The sequence below is a fragment of the Drosophila teissieri genome, chromosome 2R, assembly GCF_016746235.2.
Source record: "Drosophila teissieri strain GT53w chromosome 2R, Prin_Dtei_1.1, whole genome shotgun sequence".
NCBI classification, from domain to species: domain Eukaryota; kingdom Metazoa; phylum Arthropoda; class Insecta; order Diptera; family Drosophilidae; genus Drosophila; species Drosophila teissieri.
This window is the reverse complement of record NC_053030.1, coordinates 11,412,266-11,435,612: the sequence shown is the minus strand read 5'-3', so window position 1 is coordinate 11,435,612 and position 23,347 is coordinate 11,412,266. Positions and strand designations below refer to the sequence as shown.

The 23,347-nt window shown below is 46.7% G+C and overlaps 3 protein-coding genes across 7 annotated transcripts; 1 reads left to right on the top strand and 2 right to left on the bottom strand.

The window, feature by feature from the left end:
• Positions 1 to 3,734: 3,734 nt before the first annotated feature.
• Positions 3,735 to 5,067, bottom strand: LOC122613125 (40S ribosomal protein S23). The gene is made up of 3 exons (XM_043787148.1): positions 4,918 to 5,067; positions 4,337 to 4,496; positions 3,735 to 4,080 (listed from the first exon to the last, which is right to left on the bottom strand). The coding sequence occupies exons 1-3, from the start codon at positions 4,919 to 4,921 to the stop codon at positions 3,813 to 3,815; spliced, it is 432 nt and encodes a 143-aa protein (XP_043643083.1). The 5' UTR covers positions 4,922 to 5,067; the 3' UTR covers positions 3,735 to 3,812.
• Positions 5,068 to 7,369: 2,302 nt separating this feature from the next.
• LOC122614666 (monocarboxylate transporter 3) lies at positions 7,370 to 18,383 on the top strand. Of its 2 annotated transcripts, none has more exons than XM_043789287.1 (4): positions 7,370 to 7,524; positions 8,081 to 8,241; positions 15,214 to 17,098; positions 17,193 to 18,383. In XM_043789287.1, the coding sequence occupies exons 3-4, from the start codon at positions 15,217 to 15,219 to the stop codon at positions 17,345 to 17,347; spliced, it is 2,037 nt and encodes a 678-aa protein (XP_043645222.1). In that variant the 5' UTR covers positions 7,370 to 7,524; positions 8,081 to 8,241; positions 15,214 to 15,216; the 3' UTR covers positions 17,348 to 18,383. The 2 variants fall into 2 exon arrangements, with proteins under 2 accessions (XP_043645222.1, XP_043645221.1); XM_043789286.1 differs by having other exon boundaries at positions 8,081 to 8,245.
• LOC122614664 (dynamin-like 120 kDa protein, mitochondrial) lies at positions 18,365 to 23,199 on the bottom strand. 4 transcript variants are annotated; one of them, XM_043789281.1, is made up of 14 exons: positions 23,040 to 23,199; positions 22,638 to 22,935; positions 22,441 to 22,576; positions 22,178 to 22,294; positions 22,004 to 22,078; positions 21,354 to 21,943; positions 20,925 to 21,298; positions 20,702 to 20,866; positions 20,455 to 20,642; positions 19,248 to 19,720; positions 19,071 to 19,189; positions 18,923 to 19,007; positions 18,651 to 18,855; positions 18,365 to 18,595 (listed from the first exon to the last, which is right to left on the bottom strand). In XM_043789281.1, the coding sequence occupies exons 1-14, from the start codon at positions 23,066 to 23,068 to the stop codon at positions 18,531 to 18,533; spliced, it is 2,919 nt and encodes a 972-aa protein (XP_043645216.1). In that variant the 5' UTR covers positions 23,069 to 23,199; the 3' UTR covers positions 18,365 to 18,530. The 4 variants fall into 4 exon arrangements, with proteins under 4 accessions (XP_043645216.1, XP_043645217.1, XP_043645218.1 ...); XM_043789282.1 differs by having other exon boundaries at positions 20,464 to 20,642; XM_043789283.1 differs by lacking the exon at positions 22,178 to 22,294.
• Between the last annotated feature and the right edge of the window lie 148 nt (positions 23,200 to 23,347).

The window sequence follows — 23,347 nt, the reverse complement described above, 5'->3', positions numbered from 1 at the left end:
GGTGGTGGTGCCACCAATGTTGTTGCTACTGCTGCTGTTGGCTGCCGGGCCGAGCATTTTTGCCCAGTTACAGTTCCAACCATAAATTTATGTGCCACGGCATGTGTGAATTTGCGTCCATTTGTTGTCAGATTTTGTTTTGTTTGTGGCTCAGAGCCTAACCCACATTTTGGCCACGATTTTGCAATCGCCTAGTGATGTAAATATTTTTGAATCTCACTATTCACTGGCGATCATTTGATATGATATTGAAAGACACACTTCAAATTTGGATTTTCAAAAACCGAACGATTGGCACTTGGTGTGTGTTTAAACGATACTTTTCAAAACCCGGACGATCAAAGCTCTTTCATAGGTCACTTTTTGAAATCTTACCGGTGTAAGCGGTATAAATATATATAATGTATTCGATCTGGGTTCTTTAAAATCACTTGTTCATTTGTTTTTGGCCCTCAAGAGAGCTTGTTAGATGTCGACTAATGAACGTATCCGTAGCCTAAAATCAAGGGCTTCGACATTTCACAAGATACAAACAGCGGACGCTGTGACGGCAACAGCACTCTTGGGAAAATGAAAATTCACGGCACAACGGCAGGCACTAACTAAGTAACTAACGAACTAACTAAGTAACTGGGCCTATGTACAGCGGGCCAGCCTGTATGTAGATATATATTTATGATTACAGCCCGGGGACGCAGATGGCGATGTCAATGGAGAGCCACCAGAGCTGCCAGTGCCACTACCGAGTTCCGATTCAGAGTTTTGAGTCCGAGTTAAAGGCGAACCGAAAGTCGGAGCCGCATGAACCACGCTGATGACGAACCGCAGGCCAACTGAACTCGACGACCGATCGACGCTCTCGCGAGCTGGTAGCTGCTAGCTGGGAGCTGGTATCTGGTATCTGGGAGATTGTGAACTGAACGCGCTGGAAACTGAAACTGAGGTGTCTCTGCCTTCAGACCCCGTGCATAAGGCCAAAAAGCGAAAAGCTAAAAGCTGAACCTTTCGCGCAGTCTTGGATCGGAGAAGTCAGAGAGCGGCAGCAGCAGCTGTTCACCGAAGCAGAACGAGCAAGTGGCTCTGGTCCGAGCCCAGGTGACTTGGCCCTGTCTCCCATACCATGCCATGCCTTACCTTACCTTACCATACCATACCATCGACCATGCCCAAGTATATGTACTATACCATAGCCCCCGAACCCGGAGCAGCGGCGAGTTCTTTTGAATCTAATGAAACAAAGCTCGTTTAATATTCATTCGTTCGTTCGCTGGGGCTCTCGCGATCTCTCAGTCTCACTTTCAGAAATGGAAAACCTGTTCCCCGAGATCCGTTTGTTGTGGGAGAGACGACTTTGCATTTGGTTTGTTTCAATTGGTGGAGGCCCCAATGTCGTTGGGCTCCATATATACACAGCCGTACGTCTGTATGCGCACATACATATACTCGTGGATGGGGACAGCACCCATACACGGAAGCCAGCGTATGCAAATATCGTACTGTGCGGAACCTCTGGGAAAAGAGTGTTATTTGGATCAAATGGGGCACCGTCTTTTGGAGAGAGATTTTGCGAAAGATTCGCAAATGTTTAAATTGCCAATCTTAGCAAATGGAAAGCAACGAAAGTCATTAATCAAAGAGGCGCAGACGAAGGTGTCTAGGAGGGATTGGAACGGATTTGTAAATAACTTGAACTTACAAAACAGTTGGATAGTAGTTTAAAGCTAAAATCTTGTTGACTACCATTAGTTAAAAAAGATGTCAACAGATGTTAAACGTAAAAGAAGAACATACTTTAATTTTCAGATAAATAGCAATAGTAATTACGCAACTCTCTCCATAAACTAATGAAATTTAGATATATTTTATTTAATATATTGCATTGAATAGATCGCAGTAGAACACGTTTATCTTATACCATCTTCCTCCCCATTAAGTATCCGCCCAGTTAGCCAATGCACTGCCTTGCAAGCGGTTGTAATATTCAAATAGAGCCATATTTAATTTTTATTTCACTCTCCACCCACCGAAGTTTTGGGGCCAAGCTGATTGGTATCCAACTGGAGATAAGCAGCCAAATTGCATATTGCAACAACTGCTGCCAGCGAACCGCACAGCCAAGCCCAAAAAATCAAAGGAAAAAAATCAGATGAAGATGAGGAGGAGGAGGAGGTAAAAAAGCGACGAACCTCCCAGAAGACGAGTCAAGTACGTTGGCAGGTAAAAGTGCATGCGGCCACGCGCAGGGCATTTAATAATAATAAACTCGTACTCGGATGGGGGTACCCCCATCCCAAAAGGAGCCGAAGTTCATAATTAAGCGCCAGAATGCCGGGAAAGCCTTCGCTTCTTCTTGCCATAGATGCAAAATATTTGTTTATCACATCGCGATAATTGCCGCCGGCGATGCGAGGCCCAAGTAAGACTTTGCGGATTCGTGGTCGTGGATTCGTGGATTTATGTATGTGAGAGGGGCCGGGCAGCGGCCAAAAGGTTCCTCCAAACCATCGGAGCATCGGTCAGACCAAAAGAAAGAAAAGCCCAAAAGGGGGGAGAATCTGCAGCGCAAGCGTGTGCCGATCGAGAAGACTGAAGTCTGAAGACTGGCGACTGAGCACTGAAGTCTAAAACCCAAACCCCAAAGACCAAAGACTAAAGGCCGAGAGAACGGGAATGGGGGTAAAGATTGCGAACGAGGATCGGATCAAAGCGTGCCTCGGTGGTGGGTACAAGTTTATTGGCGTGGCGTATGTGCAAATAGCCGCTCCATCGACATCGACTGCTCCAAAAATGTGGGCGTGTGACACTTGAGCGGCTATCGCCAGCGAATCTCTGCCTAAATGCAGCAAAAGGAGAAAAACAAATTATTGATAAGCAGATCGAACCGCGGCACTGCAAGAAATCTGCCAGCCGCCATCGAGAGCGTTTCGAAATGCTCCGATTTCTCGCTGTGCACCGCCAAGTAGGAGGTGCAGTTTGCGACTCCTTATCGCTGATGAAGCCCGGCACACGTTGCTGTGGTCCAGGTCCGGGCCTCATGCTTTGATGATGGCTGTCTGTTTCCGCGGCTCTTGCCGTTCTGTTATGTAAGAAATACTTGGCAATAGCAACTGCGGTAGGTACGACCGCCTGGAGATCGCACTGTTCGCATCGAGGGAGTGCTCCGACATTGCACAATTTGGTCGGGAAAGTTGCGTTGACAATTAAGTTATTAGTAGAATGTATAGTTTTCTAAACTGAAACTTCACGCAAGGCCTGAATTCGTTTATGCAACTTTATAATTTCGAATTTTCGCGGCTAAGAGTGTTGGAAAACACTCGAGTATTTTCGCTTTGCAGCACTGACATGGTTGCCAGGTAGTTTAAAAACTGCAGTAATAAAAAAAATGTATTTCTTAATAAATTTTCTAAATATATATTTACATACATTTTTTTACAAATAACTACTTGACCTTTGAAATTCGCATATTACGCAAACTTATTACGTATGACGTTTCATTTTGAAGTTTTGGAAATATGTTTTTAAGAGAACGCGAACTGGAAATGAATAGACTTCGTTGCTTTAGTGTGCAGTATTTAAGGAAATCATCTGAAGCTGGTAACTTTCCTTTAACTAATTAGCTCATCAAATTTCTTAAATCAATGTGGATTGCAATCACCATCCTACATCAGTAAACACAAACATTCTAACCACACATATAGTCAAGAAAATCACATTTAATTGAAACATTTAACAGGTGTGTTTCTTTTTTTGTTTATTTAGATTTGTAAAACCCTAACTCTGCTTGTCTGGAAAAAGATTAGATGCATGTTCATCTAAGATCTTGGGCGTTCCTTCTTCTCCTTGTAGAGGGCCAACAGGGAGACGTTGGCGACCTTGACAACCTTGAAGCGCACACCGGGAATATCACCGACGGCATGACCCTTACGACCGAAACCGGCGACCAGGACCTCGTCGTTCTCCTCAATGTAGTTCAAGCTACCGTCACGGGGTACGAAGGCGGTGATCTTCTTGCCGTTCTTGATGAGCTGCACCCTCACGCACTTGCGGATGGCAGAGTTAGGCTGTTTGGCCTCGACGCCGCTGTGGAGGAGAGAGAGAAACAGATTAGCTTCATATAATACTAGCTGGTTAATATAATACAGATCTTGTCAGTCACTTTTTGCTGCCGACACGCTGGTCATCTCACAGTATAATCCTGTGATTTGAGTTGCAAAACGAAACAAAACACAAAAATATACTGCGAGGCGTCGAGACGTGTGATTCCCCCCATCTAATCCGGATGGCGGGCAAAGTACTTCCATTGTGGGGGAGGGAGGGGTCAACCAAATGTACTTACACCTTCTCCAGGACGATTCCCTTGGCGTGGGAAGCACCTCCGAAGGGATTGGCCTTCCATCTGGTGCCCAAATGAGCCTTCTTGTAGTCCTTGTCGGCCCAACGCTGGTCACGACGGTGGTTCACATGCTTCCTGGCAGTGCGCAGACCTCTTGGCTTGCCTGTCATAGATCAAACAAATACATTAGCTATAGTTAATCTGCATCTGCGGTGCAACAACACAATGTAAACAAATGGCAGCTTGTGCGGCTTCGGTTTTGAGGTTAGATCGAGTCCGGGCTCGGAAACACTGGCAAATGCATTTTTCACACAAATAACTTTAGTCCTTTGTCCACTTCAATCGCTTTTGCATGTTAAACGAGATATTTGCTCGCTGGAGTCGAAGATTCACTTGATTTTTTGCGATTTTGGGACAGCTGAAATCGCAAGTCTCCGACTTGTTTGCATTTGCCAGTATTTTCGCACTTTCGGCGTCAATTCACTTACTCTTTTAGCCGCGCCGTATTCTAAGCTCCGTTTGTTCACTGTTTGGCAGCGCTTTTCGCTTAATTCGCACAAAAACTACGCTTTTTAGCAACTCACCCATGATTTTCCAACTTTCTCGGCAAACGGCGGAAATAAAAAGAAGGATGGCAGAGTGACCGTTGCTGAGGGTTACGAAATACCACCGTCTGTTTCAGTGTGACCGCCGCGCAGCAGAGCAAAAGCACCAGCGACGAAAGATTGAGATATTCAACAGCGATATATCGTTCGCAACTTACCATTAATATTTCAGTTACAAAGAAATTGTGATTAGTATACTTTCTATAACCTTTTTATATTGTTTTATTAAATAAATATAATTTTTTGCATATAAGTCAAAATCAGGGATGAGTGCTACTGGTATATCACCTCGCACTGGTATTAAAAGCTATTAACAAATATAAAATCTCTTTTTATATATTCAAAAGTCCCGCATTTAAATCACAGGTGTATGGTCACACTGCTGGGTAATGCCTTTATCCACCGAAGACTCAAACCCACAAAGAGTGCAGCCCTGGCATTTTTTTTCAGCAAATATAACTGATTTTTGAAATTCCGAAATAAATTTACATAATTTCTTATTATTAATCAAAAATTACAATTTGTAAGCAGTTAAGTTGGCGTATTTGTATAATTGCAAATGTATGTCCCAGACCAAAAGCCGAACTTAACCAGAGATGCGTCAACAGTTTTTGGGGCTCGTACCCCTTTGTGATAACCGAATTTGGAGCAAGTGAATCATCATTTTGGAACTCGGTTCGTGGAGTGATGTTGCTACTTAATTCCGTGACATTTAGCCTAAGCGTATTTTCGCAGATGTATGCTGACATGACACAAATTCCTAATCAATCCATGCAACTTTAGATGGTAATATAGATAGGATGCAACGTTTAGTTGCCGTTCACAGATGCTGCATAAACTAATTATGTTTCTGGCTTTAAATGCACTTGAAATTCTTTGGGTGACTGTTATGTAAGAACACAACTTTAAATATATTACACGTTCGCTTTTATTGCAGCCAGTCGGGACCGAAGTACATATTTATGTGCGCCGTATTCGTGCGATTAGATTAAACACTAAATCCGGCCAAGTTAGGTAAGATGTTGGCTGGCAGCGCTGAAGGAAGAATTTAATTTCACTAATCTAATATATTTTTATGACGTGCCACCCATGGTCATATAAATTTCGGCGCTTATCACTGCACAAGGGGTTCTCGAGGGTACGGCGGAGCGGCTTATCAATCAAAACTCAAATTCGGCGCACGGCCCGCTGATTGGTGGATGCGATAGAAGCAAAACTAAAAGCGGAATTGACCTGGAACGATATGGATATCCGTGGTCAGAATGTACTTGAATTAATTCATTAATAAAGTTTTCCCCAGGCAAAGGGAACAAAGTTCGAGAGACCCCCGGAAGATAATGCCACCGCAACCGGATAAACGGCAGACTGATAAAAGCGTAATCCCGATGGGTCTGCAAATCTCGGTTCACTTCCTTTAGCTTTAATCAATTAGCACTCCTTAAGTGCGGACAGTTCATGGCCCTTCAAATGAATTCGACTACTAATTACAGCCGTACCGGGTTTATCTATCTTTTCGACGCTGCCCCGATTTCATAATTTCTAGAAACAATTTCGAAATGTCCAGCTATTTGTTGTTGGGCCATTAGCAAGCAGAAAGCTGGTAACCTGCTGATGAGCAAACATAAGTCCCGAACTCCCAAAAACCCGGTGAATGAGCCCCATTCACATTTTTGAGTTTATCTCTTTGCTGGTGGAAAAAGCCAAAACCCTCCACACACACACACCAATAGAAATGGCCACAGCACGAGGGCAAACAAGCGAGCACACACACGAGCTATCCAACTATTGATATGGTAGTTCAGGAACACGATATACAAGTAAGTATACTCATATGTGTTGCTTCTTTTTCTCCGGAAAAAGTCCCAAAAACGAAAGAGAACCGCCGCGGCAAACACTCCCAAAAACTCAAATCGAAACCGAAACAGAACCCGAAACAGAAACAGAAACGGAGGCAAAGTCAACAACCACAACCACAGGCAAAGGCACAGGCACAGTCACACCAAGAGCAACATCATCCACACCAGCAACTAGTGGCTGGCTGGCTGGCTGCTCGGCATTGCGTATACGACACAGTGTTCTCGGGCCATTTTGAATGAGAGCTGCGATCGATGCCGGGCAGCTCTCGCTTCATCTTTCAACTCCCGAAACCGCATCTGTAGCTACTCCGCACTGGAGTTTCCAGCTCCAAACTCCCAGAAACCGATCAGATGGAATTAGTTCGGATTAGATCGGATTAGATACTGGCGATTCCATTCAGAACGCACTCCATGTAACCAACAATCCGAAGAGCAACCCACACACACATTGCTGTCCGAGCACACACACAGATACTCACGCACACTGCTAGAACGTGTTGTTGCTGTTGCTGCTGCTGCTGCTGCTGCTGCGACTGCGGCTGTCGTGCTGCTTTCTGCTGCGCGGTTTATACTGCCAACACATTCTGATTTCCCTTAGTTATCTTTAGTCCGCCGCGTCGAACGCATCGTACATGCGGCATTGCGATCAGGCGTCCTCAGCGGAAACCGCAGCCGAGAGTTTTGTATTCGATTCGAAAACGAATAGCAGGAGCCAGAAGACCAGAATAAAGTAAAGCACATATAACACGCAGCTCGAAACGAATCCAATCGAATAGAATCGTAACGTAACGAAACAAAACGAAACAATACGAAACGAAACGAAACGAAAAGTATTCCCGAAACGCGAAGAAAGCAATGGCAATATAGGCAACATCGGCACAGGAACGAACTATAGCCGCGCGCACTTTTTTATATGCTCCTCATTTATATATACATATGCATATGTACATATACGCTGCTTTTTCCGTTCCGTACCGTACCGCAACGCACCGCACCGCACCGATCCGATCCGATCCGCTCGGCCCCAAACTATATAAACATATGTACAATCAGATACTGATAAATATATGCTAGAAGTATTTTTAAGCGTGTTGTTTCGCTTCACGTCGATCCCGCTTCCTCGTTCCTCGTTGTCTTTGCCGCTGTTGCCGCTGTTGCCTTCGTTGCTGACTTTTTAACTTTCGCTTTTACTGTGTCGGCGTACGCGTTCGATTGCTTTCGCTTTTCTCACACGAAAACCACGAAATCCACGAAAACAAACCAAACCCACATCGAATTCTTTGCAGCGCGCCAAAAATAAGAGCACCAAAATAAGCTGCGTAAAACGCCAGCCTAACTGCAACAGGACGCATCACAACGCATCAGCAGCAGCAACATTAAGCAGCAACATTAAGCAGCAGCAACACCGCCACCGCGACACCGACAACGACAACGACAGCATATAGACGTAGGTAAGCGGCCAACTGCCAAGAACCCAAAGTTCTCACTCTCCACTAAAAACTTGGCTCAAAACGGGTTTTGGCCAAAAACACACACGACCACGACGAAAACGAATGAAACGCAACTCAACGCAGCAGCGACATGCGGCAAAAGTGCGCGCGGTGGTTTGAACAAAAAATTAACCATGTTCCCACTTGGTTGTTGTGGTTCGCTTTTCCTCTTGCTGGCCAAAAAGGGTAGAGAACCGGGAATGCTTTGAGCCAACCCCCTCTCCCCCGTCGATGACGATACCAGGAAAAAAAGGCAGCGCCAAACGGCTTTCGAGTCGCAATTTGCAGCCGTCTTTGTTGCTTTGTTGTGGCTCTCCCCCCTGAACTTGAACAAAGAACGAAATCAGCTTACGTTAGATCGATACTAACTAAGCCTATGCTGTTGCTCCCCAGCACCAGTTTCACTCGGGCACCACTCAAAAAACGTGATCTTAACTTGTGATGGATGTGGGTAGGGTTCGCTTCGCTTCGAGAGATCCAAAACCTTCAGTTGGAAAAAGATATCCAAATGATATAACTAGTTTCGTACGAACACTTAGTTCAATAGCTTAACATAAAACTAAAAAGGCGGATTAAAAGGCTTTAGAGTAAATTGCATTCCAAAAAATATATATAATAATATTCCAGTTTTCTACTAAAACTAAATTGAGTACAAGTACCAATCCCAATAAGTAGCAACGTTGCAGACACAGTTCAAGTTAAGTATTGATGGCTTGCAGAGTATCTGACGGATACCTTTGTATCTTTTGCACCTGCTACCTTTGCAAATGCAAATGCAGATGGATTTTGAGCTACCCTGGCTTGGCATCATTATCGGCACATTAATTATGGCCAGCAATTTGGCATGCAAATCGGCCGGCCAGCTAAGCTGGGCTTTATCTTCGATCCAAGCTAATCCGAACAGATACAATTCAATCCGATCCAATCCGACACGCCTTTCGCCAATCGATGGCGATGGGTGGTGAGTCACTGAGCGAGTTTTGGGCATTTGCCCAAGGCTCTCTTTTGGTTCGCTGCGCGTGGCTTTTGTTGCGTTTTATCTTCCAACCGGTTGCCGGCAAAAAACAAACAAAACAAGCCGCAAGCCAAGTGCTAATGGCATATCCCACAGCTGTCGAGCAGTCCACCAAGCCGTCGAAATCGAAAATCCCCCCATCTGAAAACAGCAACCAAAGCCACACATCCATATTCATATCAATGGGCCGTGACGCGAGTTGGAAGCATTAGAACTGCAAGATGCCAATGACCCAATTTGCCCCACTCCACCACTAATTGCCCCGCCTTGGCAATTAATCAATCCGAATTTTAATCTGAATTTGTATCTGTATCTGAGTCAGAGCCAAAGCCAAAGCCAAAGCCAGAGCTAGAGCCAGAGAGACTGGCATGTTTGGCACTGCTTTTCGATAATTTTCGGTTAATTAGGAGTCACCCAGTTGGTTGCACAAAAAATAGAAATCTTAAATTCACATTGGCCAGCAGCAAACATGTTTTATGCATTCACAATGCCCCAGCTCATTGCCAAATAAGTTGGGTTTTTCTTTCCCAAACACTGGGTGGAAGAATTCTCGCGGCTGGGGTTTCTCATTCTTCGTAATGGTCGAATGGGCTTGCGTGTGGCCAGCAGAATTGGTGGATTGGAAAATCCGCAGACAGAATCGACAATCTCGAGACACGAGACTCGAATCTCGAATCTGGAGTCTCGAAACTCGAATCTCAAACGGCGGGCTGTGGAAATTTTCCCTTAACACGGATCGTTAATCGGTGTGTAAATATTTACAGCAGATTAAGCCAATTTTAGACTGCAGTTGCAGTGTGTTTGTTTCCTTGATTTGCTTATCAGATCAGATCGACGTCGAAAACAAAAACAGCAACTGCATTTTGGCGCCAATGTCGGGGTCGACATGGATCGAACCGAATCCGCTGGGATTGCATCGAAACGGGGTATCATCGTATCAGCTCGCTTCGGGGTCGAATCGGAATCGGAATCAGAATCGGAATCTGAATCGGAATCTGAATCAGAATCGTATTCGAAATGGAAACAGAGCCCGAAACGGAGAGATGGGATGTGGATGTGGATGGGAAAAGTGGGCTGCGTCATGAGGCATTGACATCGGTGGAAACGACATCGGGAAATGACTGACGCAGCCACGTGCAAGATAACCCAATAAATAAACATTTAAATAGCCCCAGAAGCTAACGCTCAAATCACGACTTTTGTCCATACAAATGCTCTCGATTTTCAATTAGAAATAATTGCGCTACTTGCACTTATTTTCCATGATTTGAACATGTTAATTGATTATGAATCCATGCTCTACTTCCGACAAAAGAGCACACAGTCCCAGCACAGACCCCATCTCGACCATTGATCGCTCCACTAATTGTCGCTGCCTTTGTTCACGCCGATGAGCCGTTGAGTCGATGATAGTGGTCTTTGGTCAACACCATCAGCACGGCACCATGGAAACTTGGAAACTGAAGAACCAGCTGCTGATAGTGTCCCGCATAAGATTGCTAATTGTGTCAGACGCTCGCCGACGGAAAGATACTTCCTTCATAACACGACCATATCGTGCTCTTTGGATTACTCCGCATTGTGCGTAATACTGGGCTCCGGGTGAAAGGCCGAGCGTTGAACTTGAGGTGACAGCTGCCCTCGAGTGTGCGCCATCCCGATCCCCGGAATGGGGCCAACTTTGAAGTGGCGACACGAGCCGTGCAGAGTGGAGATCATCCGCGGATCTCCGGAGAAAGCCATTCATTCACCTATTCCATACGATCTTGTGACGATATATTTTTGGATCTTCCTGCTGACTTTGTGGGGCAGGGGTTTCTTCTTATTCCGCAGCTGTTATGCAATTCCATTTAAACTATCATATATAATTACTGCCAGATAATTCCAGAAGAATATATGTTGTTTTTCAATATATGGTATTTGAAGTGTGTTTTTTATCGTCAGATAAACTGCTTTCTCACAAACATTTGTAATACATTTTATTTTTCAACATAGTTTGACATTAGACATGTGTTTATGAATGACTTATGACTTATTCATACTTTACATGGTTTCTTTGAATACTTTAAGCATGAGTGCGCTGGGCTTATCAATGAAACTAGTTTTTAAAATAATTTTAGGTAGCTTAATCATTTTGTTGAAATAAAAGATTATTAGTTCAGGAGAAGAAAACGTTCCAGGGACAATAATATAATTATTTAAAAAGGGAAAAAAGAAAAAAGATATACTAATAATAAGGATATTTCCTAAGTAATGAAGTTTACATAAAATCCAAAGCACTTTGTGTGATATATTATGATTTTTGTACAGCGTCTTTCCATGCGTTTTACAGTCACACATATTTCTAAAGATCTTTTTTGTAGAGCATCCTTTATTCGTTGTTTTCCGCGCCTATATGATCGCTTTCACAGAAACCTCTTCGCCAGACTGGCCTTCTAGGGCACTCGCTCCATTTTGGGGCCGGCTTAGCTAATTAATATTTTGAGCATAAAGTCGTTTAACGATCGCTTCACTTGTACCTACAAATTGCGGCGCTGAGATACGGCACTCGGAACCTGTCCGAGACGAGGTACTACCGATACCAGCGATACCATGATATAACCAACTATCTAAATGGGTCCGCACGCACGAAGAGTGGCGGATTGGGAATTGGGGGCCCATGGGAAGGACGGCCGGTCGAAGACCAAGAACCGGACGCCTACAGTTGCATGTTATAAATAACAGAGCCGTGTACTACATGCGACATATGTGTGTGCCACACAAACCGAGGGAGACGGGCTGCAGATAGAGATACAAATACTTGTAGATACATGTGCACGATTAAGGGAAAACCGGCGACCGGCAGGAAAACATCTTAAGAACTTCGCCGTCTGCGTCTGCAACTGCGACTGCGTCTGCGTTTTCGTCTGGCCGTGCACTTCCCATTGCCCCCGACTCCCCGGAATGCCCTCTCAAGTGCCTGTCCTTTTGTGGCCATATGTGTTTACCTATAACATTTATTAATTCAATCGACGCGCATCAATTTAAGCGCTGTCAACGCTCACAATTGGCACTGACAAGTGTTTGCGACCTCCGCCCCCAGGTTCTCCTAAAAAACTGAATGATGGATCGAGGTCGCAGGCGGGAGGCGGCAGACGTGGGCTGTTTGCTCGCAGCGGGATTAGCTTACCACGGGCGGGAGGAGGTCGGACTCGGAGGGCACGGGGGACACGGAGGACAAGGAGGCCGCATGGCCATGGAGGCCGCAGGAGCCAGCTTGTCACATTATCCGCCGCTTGTGGAGCCAAACCCACCGGGAAACAAACAAAACGGAGAGCGCTCAAGTTAGATTTTCCCAACTCAAAGATGAGATACTCTTACGCAATGCCAGATTAATGAGGTTATCAATATCCGTAATTGGGAAATTTAAGAAATTGAAGGTATTTAATGGTGCTATTGGTATGAAGTTATAATATCAAAGTCTGAACTAGAAAGTAAATATATTACTCGTAGTATCCAAACCTTTTCTGATGGTCTTTATATCAGATAAAGTCTGATAAAGTCTTAGAATATGGTTTAATAACTTTGAAAAGAACTTTGGTTTATTGTGTGCTTTAAGCTATAAACTGTTATGTTCCTTTTACTCCAATAGTACATGGATAGTCACTACGAAGTAGTATCTGATACTCGCTTCAGGCCTACAAACACATTAAGATAGTTAACAAGGCCCAAGAGCAGTTAGCCAAGACCCCGTCTGGGTGCGTCCTCTGGCCAATTTGTAGCCCTAAGACGTCTTCGCTTTCGATATGGTGGCCACAATATGGGATCGGGGCAACAAGTAAACGCTAATGTCTATTTATACTTCTGTTGCTGTTGCAAGTCAGTTACGCGAAGGCACTTGGCGGGTTTCCCTCGATGGGTTCCCGATGCCCGGCTCGGTTGCCACTTCTCGGTTCTCGGTTCTGGGTTCTTGATTCTTGATTCTTTGGATCCCAGTCGTAGTCCCAGTCGCAGTCCCACTTTGGAGCACTTCCCCATGCCGCCAACGTGGTCATTTGGGCATGAAAATGAAAACAAAATCTGAAATACGAGCGCGAGTCGCGAAGGGGTCTCCCCTCCCCAGATAGGGTGTGCGGCCAGTATGATGTTGTTGTGTTTGGATTGGCTCGAGGATGGGATTGTCGCAACACTTTCGATTGCTCAATAAACAAAAAGCCAGCCCAGCCAGCCCAGCCAGACCCTTGTACTATCGGTACGCGCGGTCTTTATGGGATCCCATAAATTCGCATGGTCAATGATATGGCCGAAATTTCTGCCATAAAGGAAATGAAATTATCAAACTGGGCCCTGTCACGTGGTGGAGGTGGCGATGGAGCTGGAGGTACCACGGTTGCTAGGTACGAAACCCCGTATCTGGGGGCCATAAGCAGTTCACTATACGGTTAAGCCGTTTCCGGGCCACAAAAATCCGACGTGATAAGCCTCAAAATCTGGCGAAATAATCAATTAATTTATGGAATGCAGCCGCAAGAGCTGGGACATCAGTTATCCGGCTGTATCACTAACGATGAAATCTCTGCAACCGTAAATCCCTGCAATTTGCAGTGAGATACGACGCTTTTATCTCAGATTGTCGGAGCCCAGTTAAGCGAGATCTTTGGGGAGATAGGTTTCTGTTTGGTTACAAAAGCCCAAAGACAGCTCATCTCCAGTCGGGTGTTTATGAGGGGTCTGGATCTCCAGGTCCATGTAAGCATCCGCTCCAGCTGTAGTCATGCGTTTGCTAACTCTGTGGCGAATTGCCCCACGGCAGATCAGATTAGATAAAGGCAAGAAAGGCAGCAAAGCCAGCGCCAAGGCCAAGAGTTTGTTAGCCGAAAGATGTGGACAAACAAGAAAAGCAATCAACAGAAAAAAGCCCAAAATCCACAGAACATTTTTTCGTACTGGTGTGCCTGGCATATTGAGTTCTCTGAATATTGTCGAGTTGAAAGACTGCTCCCCGGGCAAATGAAAGAACCATTTCGGATACATAATTGCAAATTCCATTTGGTTTTTGTGTCTGTGCTTGGCCAAGACATTTGTTGACGCACTAATGGCCCTGGCATTGGCCATGTCTGACTTTTGACAATCCACCACCCACTGAAACACCACCTGCCACCCGCAAAACCCCCAAAACCCCCACAACACAACACACACCCACCCACAACCCACCACCCACCACCCAGCGATGAACGCCCCCCTGTCAGTGCCATCTGCCGATTGACGTCGATGTGATAAACAGCAAAAGCACTCGCACCACGCACCTTTGCAGATATCCCACAGATACATATGTATCTATAGTCGGGGGAAGATTCGTAGGGCTGGATCTCAAAATCGCATATCAGATTGTGAAATACCCTTCAATATATTTACTTAATCTGTTTATAGGGCAATGCACACTTGTTTGTGCTTACACACTGTTTGTGCTGAAGAAACGAGTAAAATATAAATGCGATTGCTTTAATCTGATAAATTGCGCAAACCATTTTAGTGCCTGTCTGCTTTAAACAGTCACACGTGAGAATAATAAAAGCGTTACAAGCGTGTAGTTCGAAAGGATCAATCAACTGCCTTTTAGGTGATTAATTGATCTCAGGCATTATATTGCTGGGCCCGAGGTAGTCCTTCCTATTCACCCAAACTAGCCCTATTTTTGTGACCAACATAGTGTCGCTACAGGTGCAGTAGTATGCTCAATTGAGCGGCAATCGGGGCACGTGACATATAAAAATAGACTTATCCATGCAAAACAAAGGGAGTCGTGGGGGCGTATACGCAATGTGAAGGCCACACAGTTGGGGTAAACACTTACGTAACACACACAACCCGATCTTGCCTGGGTGCGCTGATACTGATCCATACTGATCCATTCCACCCGCAATCTTTCTTCCAGGAAATGGCCACGCAACAGACGAAGTCGCAGGACGAGCTGGCATCCAAAGGGCTGGTGTCCAAGCAGCCGGACAACATAAAGGAGGAGAATGAGAACGAGGAGGAAATCGAGGAGGCAGCCGTCGTCGTTCCTCCGGACAGCGGATGGGCCTGGGTGGTAATGGTGGCCTCCTTCCTCTGCTGCACGGTTATCGACGGCATCGTCTTCTGCGCCCCACTAATAGGGGAGTTGCTGATGGATGAATTCAAAGTGGGCAAGGCCTACGTGTCGTTCGTATCCTCGTTGCTCAGTGGATGCTACTTGATGGCGGGACCCTTTGTTAGTGCCATCGCCAATCGGTTTGGCTTCCGTACGGTCACGATCACTGGAGCCATACTAGGAGCCATCTGCTTCGTACTCACCTACTTTGCCACCAGTGTGGAGTACCTGTTCATAGTCTACGGCGTGCTCGGTGGCATTGGATTCTGCATGGTGTACATACCCGCTGTGGTGATCATTGGATTCTACTTTGAGAAGTGGCGTGCCCTGGCCACCGGAGTTGCCATGTGCGGCTCCGGAGTGGGCACCTTTGTGTTCGCCCCACTTACCAAAGCGCTGCTGGTATACGGCTGGCGCGAAACGCTTGTCGTCCAGGGCCTCATCGTGCTGTCGTGTGCCGTCTTTGGCTTGGCATTCCGACCCATCCAACCCATTACGCTATCGGTGACCAACGAGGAGGGAGATGAGCAGGAGAAAAAGAAGTTAAATGGTCATGGCAATACGGTGGCCCCCACGCCCCAGCTCCACCAGGCGGCCTTTACCAAGCCCCTGCCCGAAGGTCGTTTCGCCTACTCGATGCCCAACTCCGCCCACAACACGTACATGGGCGCCTCGCAGCGCAACCATTATCCCACCGCCCAGGAGATCTTCAAGGGCATGAACCTGGAGCGCCGACCATCGGGCACGGCCCAGGGCAGCAAGGGCACGGAGCTGAAGCAGCTTAGGAAGTCGCAGCCCACCACCCCCAACGGAGATCCGCAGCAGCTTACCTTCAACCTGCACAAGGAACTGACCACCGTGGGTGAGAACGAGGAGGAGGCCGAGAACGATAACCTGTTGGAGACAGAGGCCAAGCCAGTGACCATCCAGGCACGCCGCCACACTGTATCCGGACGCAGACCTCAGGACATTGGCAAGCGTTCCGCCGCTGCCGCCCACGAGGCCCACCATGGACAATCGCACTCCTCATCCAGACCCATGTACCGAGACGATATCTTCTTCTCGGGATCTCTGACCAGGATTCCCCAGTACCAATCGCAGACCTCGCTGGCCTACCACATGTCTGTGACTCGACTGCCCACCAAGCAGGACATGCTGGAGGATCGGCAGAAGGGATGCCGCATCTGCCCGGAGGCAGTGCGTCGCACCTTATCCACCATGCTGGACACCACGCTGCTCAAGTCGCCCGCCTTCATGTGCCTGGCCTTTAGCGGCTTCCTCACCATGATGGGCTTCTTCGTGCCCTTCGCCTTCCTTGTGGAGCGCGCCGTGGATGCGGGCATGGATAAGGGGGATGCCTATAGTGTCCTCTCCGGAATTGGCATTGTGAACACATTTGCTAGGATAGTGTGCGGATCCATTAGTTCCTTCCCTGCCGTCAAGCCGCTCTGGCTAAACAACTTTGCCCTTACCGCCGGCGGCATCGCTACCATCTTCAGCGGGGTCGTTATCAACACGGCCACCCAGTGGACATTCGCCCTGTTCTTTGGTATCTGCATTGCCTGCTTCTCGGCCCTGCGATCCCTGATCGCCGTGGAGCTAATCGGACTAGAGAAGCTGACCAATGCATACGGATTCCTGATGCTGTTCCAGGGATTGGCAGCTACTTTCGGCACTCCCATTGCAGGTGGGTTTTCCACAAGTGTGGGAATGGTATACACTTTACTAAATGATTGGGAGACACTTGAACTCATACATACATTCATTCATACATCCAACAGGTCTCCTCTATCAGTCGACAAACAGCTACAACGCCGCCTTCTACTTCTCTGGTGGCCTGATCCTGCTCTCGGCCTTCCTGTGCTACCCGCTCACCTGGGTCAGCCGGTGGGAGCAGCGGCGCAACGAGAAGCTGACCCCCCTGCCCGCGGCCTAAGGAGACGATTGGATCGGAGCGAAAGAAGACATGCCAGACAGCCTGAACACCTTGTCATCGCACAGCCACAACTATCTCCGATAGCACCTTTCGGTATTGGCAACATTAATTGCCAATCACTCATCACGTCGATGGAGCTCCCGATATCCCGAACTGCCGATTTCGGAGGGAAGCGAGTGCGGAAGCGTGTTCCGAGTACTTAATACGTTAAGATAAGACTAATCGTAATGTTGTGCCTTCAGCGATATCGAGTGCCTAACACACACACCCTACCCCACCACCCTATCACCCTACCACCCTACCCCAAATCACACGCATAAGAGCAGAGTGGAGCGAGTGTAAATTATGTTTCTATAAGCTTTAGTGGAGCACCTATGGGCTCGGTGGACTAGAATTTAGCAGCTAGACTAAGCGGAGGATCGGAGTGGAGGAGAACCGACACATTATTAATATTATTACGATAGCCGTAAGCAGCTGAGCACATGGCTATGGCTGGGCCACAAGTCGACTGCCGAGTTAAGAATCGTTTGTTGAGTTATTTAACATGATAGGGAACGAGCATTTGTTTACCTTGTAAGAGATATGGTGGTACTGCACCGCCATCACGGACTTGTTACATAGCTAGCTAGATATACGTTTATCAATCAATCAATTAGAGACGCGGCCAGACGATCGGTCGGGGTTAATGCACCCACCACCGATCTCGATACCGATGCATCGTGGGATTAGCCGATCGTGGACGAAGCAAAACAAGCAATCAGCCGCACGCACGATGAGGCATCTGGTAGAAGTCGAAGCTGTGCTCTTATGCAAACCGATTTATATATATTACACGATACAGATTTAAAAACACACACGGACCGCTACATACTCAGCACGATGAGTGCGTTTCGCGTTTACGTTTGTCAACTACAATTACATTAAAACAGAATGAATGATTTATATTACATTTAAATTAATGAGTTTACATTGCATTGCATGCGACATAAGGTTACACTTCATAAACAATAAAGACGATTTCAATAATACGAACTAACGATCTATTGGTTTATTACTTTCGGAGCACAAAGTATGCTTAACTAAGGGGCTCAAGCGTGACTATGAACAAACATTTGAAATGTGGTCTTAAACTATCAAGTTAAATAAGTAACGCCTCGGGTGATGTGTCTTTGGTCATGGCACACTACTTTTCCTGATTAAGTGAATTGATGAACTCCTCTAGCTTCTCTTGTATCTGTCGCACTTTGACTGTTGAATTTAAAGCAATTAAATTGGCGCCAAACTCAATTAAGCGAACACTCACTTAGTTCCTCGGCTAGTAGCACGCGCTTGCCGGTGAGCAGGTAACCCTTCTTCTCCTCGTCTTCGCTGAACTCGTCCAGCACCGCTTTGATCTCCTTGTCCAGCCGCCGCGCCTCCCGATTGATTACTTGCTGTCTCAGTGCGTTGCCTGTTATCTTGATCACCTGCTGGATGCGCCAGAAGAGCACCACGTCGCTGCAGGATATCTGAGAACGCAGTAAGTAAAAGATTTAAGTAAATTGGTTCAGATAAGCGTAAAACCTTTGGTCTTACCTCACACTCGGCCCCCTGCTGCGTGTAGAGGTAATAAGCCTTGCGGCAATCCTTTGCCCGCTGTAACGCCTGCTGAAGGAAGTGTCTGAAAAGGAGACATATTGTGCTCACTGATAAGCAGTCTTGATGGTTTAGCAATACCACTTACTTTCTGTAGACCGGGAACCAGGTTTGCCTTATGTAATCCGTGTCCACATCCACACTATCACGCTGAAGGTTCTTGCGAACCGTAGTCAGTTCATCATGAGTTAGGGTGGGCAAATGTTTCTACCAACATAATTAAAAGTGTGTTAGTAAGGGATATCTTTTAAAGGAATAGACATACCGTATCGTTTCTGAGTATTTTGTCCAGTTCGTTCTTAACGCTGCGCCTCTTCTGCTGGTCCTGTGTCAGGTACTGCCAGTGGGTAAGGCGTCGCATCTGTCCGGGTCCAAACATTTGTGCCAGCGTCTCCTCCGTCTGCACGAGCTTGGCATTCACCGAAGTCTCCAGGAACTTAACCGCCGAATCCCACTCCTGTTTGTCGTGCACGAATCGATCCTCCAGCGTGTTCAGCTGGATAACGCGAAGCATGTCGATCGCCTTGTCTTCCCAGCTGTGCCGACGAATAGCCTCATCCACCACCGCGGACTTCAACTGATCGAAGATGCCGTCGTGATCCTGCGCCTTCTTCGAACGCTCCATCAGCGATATGAATTCCTGCTGCAACGCTTCCCAGCCGGCTTCCACCGACTTAGCGGGCAGTGCCTGCTCGGCCCACTGGCGCAACTTGATGTCTACCATCGTGTTGAAGGAATCTATAAAGAGCACAGTCATAGTATGAAATTAGTTGAGCCAAATTAACTAGGCACACAACTACGGGGGGGAATGATAAACAAAGCCACAAAACATTCAGATTCCTAACTCGATAACTGCAATTTAATTCAATTAGACATTGATTTGGATGAATTCGTTGAGCAAATTAACGGGTCTGTCATAAAATGCTAAGTAAACACCCGCTGAACGGGTTTTTCGGCCATAAATCGCTAATATCGCATACATTTTTATAATGTGGACATAAACCAAGATCTGGTTTCGTTACAGGTGCTCGTAAATCTTCGCTTATAACACTTTCCGGCACATGACTGCAACGCAGAACCTGTGACAATCCCGGCTTAGTCACTATTTTCGGGGCAAAGGCAAACGGTGTTAATGGGATTCGAAATCGTTCGCCGGGGAGTACACATTAAATTTACACTTGTGATTCAAGAAATGTTGCAGGAATCTCAAACCGGTTCGGAATTCTTGAACGCATGTGATTCCCTTGCACGGGAATTCGATGCCGAACGCGGGCCATGATAAATGCAAAATTAAACAAAACATTTGAACGACGCGACGTTTACAAAGACACGTGAACTTCGAGGCCAAGGCATATCTTGCAAGAAACACACACAATGACGGAGCACAAGGCGGGCGATTGGATGGACGCGCCCCCATCGATGACGTCGGCGAAGTCTGCTTACAACCTAAACTTAGCACTTCAAAATATTACTTTGAGAACCTGACTGTGCAGCGGGCAGATAGATGGTTTCAAACACATAGTTGGAGAGCTTTTCCCACAGCTTGGAGTTGAGAGCGTCGTCCCACTTTTTAGCAGAGATTTGCGAGAGCGTTACCACCTCGTCCAGTATCTCGCCCTTTGCCTTGTCGAACAGCTCATCGCGGCCAGACTCGCGCAATCTAAAAGATTATACCTCAAATGTTATTGATCTCTAATTATTAGAAACAGCTTTACAAACCTGGGAAAGTTATTCTTCCATTCGGTTTCCAGATTAAATCTAGTCGCCTTAAATGCATCCGCCTGCTGCTCAATGGTTTCCCGCACCATCTTCCAGAAACGATCTGACACCGCCAAGCTCAGATTGCGGCTGGTCACCTGATGGGGCATGATTACGCCTCGACGACTAAGTATGGAGAGAGGTGAACTTTGGAATTTACCCATCACATCCTCTCTATACTTACTGGAACAGCTTGGAGTTCTTAAAGAAGTCTTCCTCATACTGCCGAATAGCATCTATGCTGTCATCCTTCCGCCCACGACCGGTAACGACGGCATAGTAACCCAAAGCCTTCATGGGAAAGAGTTTGCCCGAAAGAATTTTCCTTATTCTATCAGGATCGGCGAGCTCCTCGGCCAGATCCACCTTTGTGAGCACAAAAATAGTGCGTCGACCCAAGGGATCACACTGCATGACCAAGTCCGTCACATTACTGCGCTCAGCGTCCACAGACCCATCCTGAATGCAGAGAATGATGGCGTTCGGATTGCTCATGTAATGCTTGGTCATCTGGTGAATGGAATCTTTTGTATCTGAAGCCATGTCGACAGTCATGGTCTAAAATGAAATTAGCATTAGATGTACGCAGTTATACTAGTATTGACTTGCTCACCGAAATTATTCCAGGCAAATCGACTAGAACCATGCGTTGCAGACCAGGACCTTTGACCGTCATGGCAATCACTTCATTGCTGACAGTTTTACCACCTCGCACCGACGCCCTCATGCGGAACTCTACATCCCGACGAAGGTCTTGCAGATCAGACTCCTTGGTGAGATCGTATTCCCGGTCAGAGTCACGGAACTGAGCCACATGGTATGGTCCTTCAGCAAGAGTTACTTTGACTGGGGCTCGCGTCATCATCTCTCCACTGCCACGAGGAAAGATGCGAGCCTTAGCGATGGATTCCAGCACAGAGGTCTTGCCGCTGCTCTGATCTCCCACTACCACAACACGGGGAAGGTGATCGGCCATGGTGTAGCCCGTATCGTAGCCGGATAGCTCATCCAGGACCTCGGAGTACATGTCGATCAGGGACTTTTTGATTTTTTTGGCCGTGGTCTTTTTGTTCGTTTTGAGGATGAGGTATTGCTGGCGTAGCTCGCGATTCTCCTTCTCCATCTTCTCCAGCTCCTTTTGATACTTAATCTGGACGTTCATGATCTCCGTCTGCAGCGTCTCCACCTGGCTCTGGAGCTTCTCTGCGAGATCATAGAGTGGTTAGATATAATATCCTTTTTGCAGGTGGGCAAGAAACCTACCATACTTTTTGCGACTCTCGTCGGATGTTATGCCTAAAGCGGCCACCGTTGTTTTGGCCTTCAAGTCATCTTTAGCTGCAACAGATGTTAAGAATAAGTCTCGAATGCGGTGGACAGGGGTCTCTCACTTTAAATTGGCCCAACGTTGGGAGTCAGTGTATTTGTGTAACCTACTTTCGACAATCTGAACTCCTTGATAATCGGCCGCCTCGATGGCATCGTCCAGACGACTGTCGAACCAGTTGCGCCATTCCGACAACTTATCCTCGCCCAGCTGCTTGAGCTTTGGATCTACAAGCAAACGCCCCAATAACATCAGTATCATTCAGTGCGAAAAATCAATCAAAACGAAGAGTTCAATGCGAATCTGACCAAGGTATATGACCATTTAAAGTGAGAGATTGATTGGGCGAAGGTAGTGCAACATGGACACTCACCGACATCGATGGCGTTCTTCACCAGAGAGCCCACCTCAATGAGATTCCGCGAAAACTGGCTCCACCGTTCGCCCTGCGGCATGGCGTCCTCCAGCCACTTAAAATCAGGCAGTCCATCCTTCCAGTCCTCGTATTTCTAAGAAAAACAAGTCATGTGTCTCAAGTTCTATACAAGTTATATAACTTGCGAAACTCACTTTGCTCAGCGACACGCCCCCGCCGATGGCGCCTCCCAGGACGATGTATCGCAGCTTGAGGGCTCCCCGCAGGATGCGCACCACCAGCATCCCGTAACCACGCGACGGCGGAGGCATCTGCCAGCCCCTCGCCGGATTGCCGGCAAGTAAGAACTCCTCGTGGCGGCGGTCCCTGCCATTTGAACTGGAGCTCCCATTGTCCTGCGATCGCCGTGGGTGGCTGGTGATGCCACAGAGCGTGGAATGATTGCAGCAGGCGACCTTGGTGGAGTAGACAACAGCTTTTCTCGCGGTGCGCCTGTGGGCAAAACACATTGAATGAAGACATCGCCGATGACGAAATCGTCCGGAAAATGGGCACGTAAAGCTTAGGGCTTTCTCGTAATGGACGTGGATTCTCACCGGTAAGTATTTTGATAGATGCGCAACATAATTGCTGGTCAGGATTACAGTTTCCACTTAGATTACTTTGTTTATTTCCGTGAATTACTCAATTTTCCTGCCGCAAACTCATCTCTGAAAAACTCTTTACGGGATGTGGTCTGTGTGACCAGAGTTGAAAAGGGCGGTATGTACTCGTTTCGCGTACCTACATTAGGTACATCGTTTTTTACATGTAAAGTTTTGTAAAATACAAAAGTATGTTTTTTTTAATTCTTATGCTATTGCTTGTAAACAAATTAAACAATAATACAAAAATATTTTAAAAG